This window comes from Pinus tabuliformis, chromosome 2_2 (assembly GCF_031772625.1).
Source record: "Pinus tabuliformis cultivar Carrire ecotype Pingquan chromosome 2_2, CPIR1, whole genome shotgun sequence".
In the NCBI taxonomy this organism is placed as follows: Eukaryota; Viridiplantae; Streptophyta; class Pinopsida; order Pinales; family Pinaceae; genus Pinus; species Pinus tabuliformis.
The window spans coordinates 909,831,967-909,841,384 of NC_142300.1; the positions used below are offsets into that span (position 1 = coordinate 909,831,967).

Consider the following 9,418-nt stretch of genomic DNA (forward strand, 5'->3'; position numbering starts at 1 on the left):
AATCAAGAGGTCCAAACCCACAGCCCTTATTTCAAGGATCGGAAATAACCTAGTGTTTCAAACCAAAAGAGAATACCCGGTACTATATGGACTACAGGGGTAAAAGATTTATCGACATCCTTTTGAAATAGGTTGTTTATTTATTACAATTATGGTATAATAATGGGGATGAGAAATGTATAATGCAATCAAAATCAAACCACTTATGAGCTCATTTATGCAATATAATCAATTCAAATGACGATAACGTGGAAATCAACATTCTCATCGGTCTTGATTCTATCATGGGTGTAGAGGAAGTTTGGCCTATCCCTCAACAAATTTTGCTTTTCTTTCAACAAAAAGGTATTTTTTACTGGGCACAGGTCATTCAGGATTAGTAGGGTGCTATTCCTAGATGGAAATCTGCTATAGATTTGGGCCTTCATGGTCAAATGGCTGCCCAATGGGATAAGATAATCTGGAATATGAAGAGCAGTGGGATATACAGGACCAAGGAAAAGGACAACATTGTATGGCGGGGTAAGGGAGGCAGGATAAATGTTTTTGTTAAAGATATATATATCTCCTTAATAGAAGAACATCATGATTATGCCGAGAAAATATTTCCACTTACATTCTGGAAATCTGGATGCCCATACAAAATTGTATTATTCTCATGGCTTGTATATCACAACAAAAACCTCACTTGGACCAACCTACAAAAAAGGAATTGGCATGGCCCAGCTATTTGCTCTTTTTGTCTATCTGAGACAGAGGACAATATGCACATTCTTCTTAACTGCATCCACACACAGGCCCTTTGGAAGAAGCTGGCCTCTCATTTCGGTTTCAACTTCATATCCCATTCATCCATTATGGATGCATTTGAATGGTGGAGCTCCCAGAAAGTAATATGGAGACCTATTCCCCTTATAGTGTTCTGGTTTGTATGGAAATGGCGGAATAGGGTGATTTTTCATAATTGCAAGGAGGATTTCAAGCTCATATATGATCAAATCATCCCCTATTATCTCTCTATCCTCCCCTATATTCCCCAGCAAGTGAAACAAAAATCAAATGAATCTGCCCCTTCTCAGTTGATATATCTGAGGGCTCATTTCGATGGTGCAGCAAAAGACGGTATGTGTGCGTGCGGAGTATACATCAATATCATGGAAGACCAGCACTTTTCAATATATTGGAATGGAGGTTCAGGGACAAGCAACAAAGCTGAGGCCATGGCATTATATGGTCTCCTTACTTTTTGCTCTTTCTTGAATACTGGCCCCCTACGGATCTATGGCGACTCAAAAATCATTATCGATCATGTGATTGGAAAACATTCAATAAAAAATGCCAATCTTTCTGGATGGATGCATAGGATCTTATCAATCTGGAAGACTTCTCTCTTCTCCATTGCACATGTAAAACGCTCACAGAATATGATTGTTGATGCACTATCTAAGAGGGGCCTGTGGTCACAATGCGGAAGATGGTACCTGAGCATCACTGTGGGGTCTATCACGCATCAAATTCAACACTTCTCTATGCTGGGTATATAGGAATACTTTTCTGTCCTGGTATGTATCATGATCCCATCCTTTTACCATCGTCTTATGCTCAGGTATCACGTTTTTTGTTTCCTTATTCTCTGTATAAGGGTCAATCTCTCCATCTGTCAAATTATTTAGATCTGTCGGTGAATGCAGTCATGTTGCCAGGTTATCATTTTTTGTATATGCATACATGGTCACTTTTTGTTATATGGTTGGGAAATATTGTCAATATTTCCTTTTACATACTATACTGTACATGAGATATTCATAATATATACAGCTTTTTTTCTTGCTGGAAAAAAAAAAAAACGTGAAGGTGAATATTCAGAAATCACATGGTTATATTTCGTAATGCAATAAATTACACCTAAAATATGTTATTATGTCACAACTTGCTACATTTATTTTGGTTGAAGGACGCTTATCAGTGAACTAGAGACAGCTCAGTTTCTGCCCTAAGTAACCTAGTGTAGGGTTTCAATAAACATTTAGCACTTGATTGCTTCGATAATTTTAGTTAAGGTGCCCTTCTTTCCCATGATCTTAGAGAGAGAGAAACCAGCTGCTTTGAGAAGTTCATTCCATTGTTCTCGGGTCCTTTCTCTACCTCCTGGTGAAAGATTCAACATAAGAGCATGTGTGACTTTGCCAGATCCTATCAAGTCAGAATCATCAGTTATATCCAGGACAACCTCTGCTATTACTAGCTTTCCTTTATCTGGGACAGCTTGGTAGCAGTTGTTAAGTAGCTTGATGCAGTGTTCGTCGTCCCAGATATGTAGGAAATGCTTTCATTGACAAATCCAAAATAAACTTATAAATTAGGTATAGTAGTAACATCTTTCATAAATAAATCAAAATTCAATGTTTATCACATAATTAACATACGAAGATGATCCGCCACATTAACGAACAGTATTTCTCACCTTCATAAAAATTGCATCTATGGAGGGTATGCTCTCAAACAGGTTTCCGCTGATGTGTTGTATGCCTGTGTGAATGACAATACGATTAAAACAACATGGCTAAATCTCATGCTGTGACGTGTGACGTGATTGTAATAAGAAATAAACATATAAAAAATAGATGGCGAAATAGAATTAGGATTACCGGAAGTGGAATAATAAGGAGATAAAGAAAGATGGGTGGGCTATCTAAATATAATTCAGCGTATTCTAAACTTGTACAGGATTTATGCATTGAAGTAGGGAAATGGAATACAAAGTTAGAAATAATTAATTCCTACTTGTCTATGGTTGTAATTCTCTATTTGAGGAGTTTGTTTCTACATAATAGGAATTAGCTAGAATATAGTTTCTCCTAGTTTAGTGTGTGGTTAAGAGAATCTCTCAACCACACTATTGTATGTCTAAGATAGAATTGCTATCTTGAGACTTTTGCCTGTATAAATATGTGTGTAATTTCCTTGATGCAAGATAATAGAATATATTTGAGTGTGTGCTATTTTATCTTGGTATCAGAGCGTCAGAGCCCGTAAGGGCCTAGGCCTCGGCCCCGTCCTGGGCTGAGGGAAATAATTGAGAATATATTTTTGTTTTAGTTTTTTAAGTGTCCATCATTTGTCGAAACTTGTGGTTATTTTTTGTGGTCTTAGCTTCGACAGAGAATCTTTGTGGCCAGATCCATGGAGGAGTTGCAGAGGCCAACTGTCAGCGTTGTTGCTATGATTTTGGAGTGGGGGCCCATCATGTAAAAGATCGCTAGTGTGGCCGCTGGGATACACATCATGGATTTGGAGTTGGTGTGGAGGCAGCAATCGGTATAGTGGTTGCAGCGGCCTGCACTTAGTGGGAGCGGCCTGTGTGGAGATAGGGCGACAGCTCGACTTAGAACAAAGGTTGCGGAGGTGCTCTGAGGTTCATTGAGCCAGAGGTCTAGAAGTGTGGCATCGATCACGGGATCTGTGAGATCGCTGCATAGATCCAGCGTATTCAGGACGTTCTAAACTCGGTTGCCGATAAATACCTACGGGCGTCTTTATAGAGCGAAGGAAAGAAGATCGGCATGTAGAGATTAATTAACCTTTGATCTCGGCGGTTTTTGTGCATATCGATGTTGTTTAGCGACGTTTTTCTTTTATGCATATCAACATTGTTTGCTAGTCGACGGTCTTTGTTTTCAGATCGGTGGATTAAGTGAATCTTAGATATTTGTTTTGGCGTCATGTCTCCTCAGAAGATCGTCACAGCCAAGAGATTTTGTCAGTCTCGCCAAATATCTCGCAGTGCCGTGTTTGATATGAACTGCACTGTTGATGGATTGCGCTGCTAGATTGGTCGTCGGATTGCTCTGCAGCAGCGTGAACAGTCTGCAGCAGCAAAGTGAATCAGAAGAACTGAGATCTATTGTGGAAGGTGCATCACGCTAAAATGGGATCCGAGATCTGTTGTTGTATTTGTGGCATCTTCAAAGTCAAAGATCTGCATGAGAAAGTGGATCAATGGGCTGTTTTGTGCTATTATCAATGGGCTGCTGGAGAAAGTGGATCGATTTGTCGTGATTGAGTTGCTGTCATCAAGCCACTGGAGGCTACGTACTAGTCGAAAAGAGAGTTGAGTGTTAGTGATTGAGGAGTTGAGGTCACCCGCGATGCAGGGTGCAACAACGTGCATCACTAAATACCAGTGTGAATAGTGGCTGCTTGGAGGGAGCTGGCCGAGCGGTGGCGCAGTGGTGTCTGTAGTATGACCCTTCATCGATCGAGCAAAGGAGCCCCTGGTCAACGATCCGTGAAAGTGGTTGGCAGTGGCGCCACGGCTTGTGCTAGCCATGAAGGTTATAAGCAAACCTGTCATGAAAAAAAAGAGCGATGGATTGAAGGGAGAGCGCACAGAAAGAGAACAAGATTGTTGCCTGGGTTATGGATTATTGCCCCGGAGGAGATCTCAATGCGCTCAGGGATCACCACGCTGAGAAGATGTTTTCAGAATCCACCATTAGGTTTTATGCAGCAGAGATCAGATTTCTTAGATTACTCAGATCCTGTGACTGCTGAGTAGTTAAGCCAACAGTGCAGCGTGGTCGAGCCGGCGACGTTGGTAAGAGTTCAGGCGGGTCTGTGTGCTGGTGGATCTGCTGGTGTGTGGATCCTGCATATCGATGGATCTTGCAGGGATGTGTTTTGTTTGTCCATGTGCAGATGATATTTGTCTATATGCGTTGTGTCCGTGAATGAATCTCTGGAGCTGCTAGATCTGTATTACCGCGCAAAATTATAGCGGAATGTTGTCGTCGCTGTATGAATGACCATCCGTGAGATGGAGACGCGTTGAAGCTGCGAAGTATGAGCCAAGCAGATTGTGTTATTTGCGGAGGAAGTGTGCACAGTTTGTCAGGTATCAACAACGCTGTTTGATTAATGGAGGTTTTGCTTTGTTCATATATGAAGATGAACTCCTTGGAATCAAGATTGCAAAGAGTTTGTGTAGCCATTATGGCTGAGAATGATCAAGCTCCGGTTACACAACAGAAGATTAGTCGGTGACTGGATGTGAGGAGGTGAGAACCAATCTATGTTGAGAAGAGGATGTGTGCTCCATGCAATACTATTGATCGATTTGCTTTGTGTATTATGTTGCAGGTCCTATGTATCTTAGATAATCATATTATTTGCATTCAGAAGATTTGTTTCATTCAATCTGGTGAAAGCGTTGTTCAATACCATATCTATGTGTTCAATCGTTTTTTCAAATTCTGTTTGTGGAGCATTGTGGGCCAGTCAATTGTTGTGGCAGTCACTGCATTTGTCTGAGCATCTTTGCTGCAGATTGAGGTTGTTGATCGTGGATCGAACACGATGTAGTGGTTGCAACAGTGCGTTGGGTAATATTTCCCTGGCAATCAATGTTTCAGATCTGACTTGAATGGATTGTTGATCAGCTGCAGATCCATCAAAGTGGAAAATTCATTGAATTCAATGGAAGCCATGGAGAATTTGGTTCAGCTTTCAAAATCTCTGTAGTAGGTCATTGCCCTACTGGCGGACGAAGAAGTAGAGGAGTTGTTGACGAAGAATTCTACTTTCCTCAACATTGTGCCCCTCGGCAATGTTGGTGCTGGAAAGTCAGTTGTATTAAACAGTCTGGTTAGTCATCCTGTGCTGCCTACAGGAGAAAATGGAGCTGAGAAGTTTATGCTATTGTTGAAATGTATTTCTTTTTCTCTGATGATGTTGCAATATATATTGATTAACTGTCATGACAATGAAACTAGTTGTAATTTAAGTGACATTAGTATGACCAACTATTGTCACAATTCTGAGTGTGTGTTGGAACTGGTCATTCCAACACTAAGCAAAGTTGCAGGGAATGATGAACACGTGACAGTGAAAACGACATCAATTGGAGCTACATCAGAGATTGGAGGATGATCAGGATGAGCGTGGAAAGCAGCAGTAGCTGCAACGTGGTGAGCAGCTGCATGTGCAGGAGAGTGGCCAGTTTTGCTGGTGACTTATGCTGCGTGCTGGTGAGGAGACCGCATCAGAGCAGAGGAGCCGTGGGTAGCAGATCTGAGGAGCAACATCGTTTGACTTCGCTGGCTGACAGAGGCTGCGCCAAAGAGCAGCATGGAGCAGTGTGTAAAGAGTTGACTGTGCGAGAAACATAGTAATGTTGTGGATCGAGATCGTGTTGCAGATTGTTAGCGAGCATGAGGCAGTATGCTTGAAAACAGTGACTAGCCTTGATACTGTGAGTAGGGGAAGTGGCATTATGTTGCGATGCCAGGAGAATTGGATACTGAAATGTGATGGAGGATTGGACCATGGAGTGCTGGATTATTTTCTTTTTTTGAAGGGAAAATTGTGTTCTCTTCATATGGCTGTGTGCCTATGTCTGGATCATCAGTGTTTGAATACACTGCATTAAGTCCAGGTGAAAAGTTGTCAATCCGTTTCTTTATCAGGAGACCTCTCACAGGTATCGTTGGTGAAAAATGGCTGCTGATTGGAAAATAATCATCTATGGGCAGAGATAGAGAAATTAAACCTGAAGAATTTATGCTTTATTTAATTTCTTGGAATCATGTTTAAATATTATTGAGCCTAGCTAACTCAATGTAGGTAAAGTTGTTTCGTTGGAATTCATGACTCTAACAAATGACAGGATAAGCATGGAGTTCCAAGAATTTATTTGACAAAGATGCCCAAGATGTGAACAGTGAACAGATGAGGTAAAGGAGCAGCGACAATGTTTATGGTGGACAACAAAGTAGATGTTTGTTTGAATTAGTGTGGTTTGTGGAATAGACTCCCTAGCATGTTATAAGCAAGTCTAGTTGTTGTAATGGTCATTGTATGTACCCAGAAACTCCAAAATGTGGAATGAAATGTAAGATTTTTAAAGGCATCTGAAAGTTCGTGGTGATCTTAAAACCACTTTGTAATGGTTTATGGTCAGCCTGAAACCATCTTTTGTCACTATAAAGTAATGGTTGGTGGTGAGCCAGAAACCATCTATAGAGTCTTAGTGGCTTCAGGATTTGCCCGGAGGTGGCACCTTTAAGTTCTGGATTTGCCCGATGGTGGTAGATCGGACTTTCCCGGTGGTGGCAGATCGGACTTGCCCGGTGGTGGCATATTGCCTGAGTGCCTAATGTGTACATGGGAGCTTTGTGCTCGTAGGAGCAGGTGGACTGCAGTAACACCTGGCTCACAGTCTCAAATATTGGTGTGTCTGAGCATAAGAGGGTCGGCGCACTTTTCTATCTAACAATTGCGTCAAAAGGCACAATCAGCGCAACTGTTTGCGATTGTTATTTGGACATGAATATTTGGCTTAGAAAGGCACTTATCTCTCTTTGTTTTTTTGGAAGTTCTGTACATGCAATTCACCCGATGGTGGTGGATTTGTAGGTACATATATGCAGTGATAATGGTTGACAGAATCATGTATGCAAAGGACATCTTACAGGACTAGCGGTTGTAGCGATTGGTACCCATACGTTCCGGTGGATGGTTGCTCTTTTTTATGGACGTCGACATATTCTTTGACCACAACCAGACTTTGTGAATCACTAGCATGACAAGTAGTCATTAAGGGGGGAGTTAGAAATAATTAATTCCTACTTGTCTATGCTTGTAATTCTCTATTTGAGGAGTTTATTTCTACATAATAGGAATTAGATAGAATATAGTTTCTCCTAGTTTAGTGTGTAGTTGAGAGAATCCCTCAACCACACTACTGTACGTCTAAGATAGAATTCCTATCTTGAGACTTTTGCCTATATAAATATGTGTGTAACTTCCTTGATGCAAGATAATAGAATATATTTGAGTGTGTGCTATTTTATCTTACAAATAAACATATAAATAATAAGGTGAGGAAATGGAATTAGGATTACCGGGGAGAGCGGGTGCAGTTGCGATGACGTGAGGAAGATCATAATTGATGGCGTGGATATGAGGATATGCAGCGGTTATGAGACTCAACACTTCTCCGTGCCCTCCGCCCAAGTCTACCAGCGCATTAACGTCTTTGAAGCCATCGTAAGTAGCCGAGGTCTCAGTCATACCGACCTTTGTGAGGGACACCATGCCTGCGTTGAAGATGGCGTTGAACTCCGGATCGCTGGCTGCGAAATTCCAGAAGTCTTTGCCATTGCCACTAGAATTCTTGAAATTATCGCCTCCATGAAGCACACGTTCGTGAATATGGTCCCAGGCGGCGACGAAAACTGGGTGAGTCTGCAATAGAACGAAGGGAACGAGGCTTAAGAAATTAATATCCTGGGAGATGAAGTAGGTTTTGTTGAGATTGGTAAGGGCGTATTTCATGTTCATGGGTGCACTAATTCCCTCAGTTGGCTTGATTGTCTGCAAGATTCCCATAGTGGAAAGGTACGTAAGAATGCGGGAAAGAGCGTCAACGTCGGGGGCTTCAGAGGGGAGTTGGGAGGCGATCTGGTGAACGGAGAGAGCAACATCGTGACCAGCTTTCCAGATGATGTCTGGGATTTTAAGACGAAGGGCACATTTTAGAACAATGGGGTTTACTACGGAAAACGCCATGCTTAGGGCCGAACCCTGAAGCACCTCTTCGTCCTCAACTGCTTGGATATTCATATCGGAGACTCAACCAGACTTTCCCTTTCACTCACCTCGCCCGGAGAGCTGTAATGTAAACGAATAGGGATGCCAAATATATATTATTTGGTGGTGGCCTCGTGTAATGTATCCATGAAAGTATAATTACCTAATAATAAATATTAACTTATTATTATTAAACAATAAGTTTATTAACTTATTATTATTAAACAATAAGGTTATGATTAGTTTATTATCTTTCCATTTATTTATTAAATAAGAATAAAATGATATCAATGTGAATAAACCAATCATTAAATAATACTTAATATATATGAAAAAGGAAAAACGTTTCTGGTGAATACTTAGTATATATGAAAAAGAAAAAACGTTTCTCACCAGAATTGTCCGTTCACTTAAAAAACAAGCAAGAACCTATAAAATATAAATCACATAACAATGTTCATATCTTCGATTGTCCATTCACTTAAAAAACAAGCAAAACGTATAAAAATATAAATCAAATAACAATGTTCATATCTCGGATTGTCCATTCACTTAAAAAACAAGCAAGAACATATAAAATATAAATCACATAACAATTATTTGCCAAAGTATATATTTGCCAGAACGTACCAAAATTCGTTCATATCTTGGATTGTCCATTCACTTAAAAAACAAGCAAGAACATATAAAATATAAATCACCTAACAATGTTTCGCCACATTATACGCCGATACGTAATATAAATCACGTAACAAAAATGGTTCATATCTCGGATTGTCCATTCACATAAAATACAAGCAAAAACACAGAAAATTTAAATCATATGACA

At 40.5% G+C, this 9,418-nt stretch overlaps 1 protein-coding gene across 1 annotated transcript; it reads right to left on the bottom strand.

Annotated features, from left to right (window-relative positions):
* Positions 1 to 1,988: 1,988 nt before the first annotated feature.
* LOC149195965 (caffeic acid 3-O-methyltransferase-like) lies at positions 1,989 to 8,622 on the bottom strand. The gene is made up of 3 exons (XM_089408974.1): positions 7,902 to 8,622; positions 2,465 to 2,529; positions 1,989 to 2,326 (listed from the first exon to the last, which is right to left on the bottom strand). Exons 1-3 carry the CDS (start codon positions 8,620 to 8,622, stop codon positions 2,027 to 2,029), a joined length of 1,086 nt encoding a protein of 361 aa, XP_089265100.1. The 3' UTR covers positions 1,989 to 2,026.
* Positions 8,623 to 9,418: the final 796 nt, after the last annotated feature.

Bases quoted from the DNA above. Each gene is read 5' to 3' on its own strand.
- LOC149195965 (XM_089408974.1), bottom strand. From the start codon at position 8,622: ATGAATATCCAAGCAGTTGAGGACGAAGAGGTGCTTCAGGGTTCGGCC. The intron at 2,530-7,901 runs GTAATCCTAATT...TCATTCACACAG, and splicing joins AACTGCACCCGCTCTCCCCG to GCATACAACACATCAGCGGA. The intron at 2,327-2,464 runs GTGAGAAATACT...TGTCAATGAAAG, and splicing joins TAGATGCAATTTTTATGAAG to CATTTCCTACATATCTGGGA.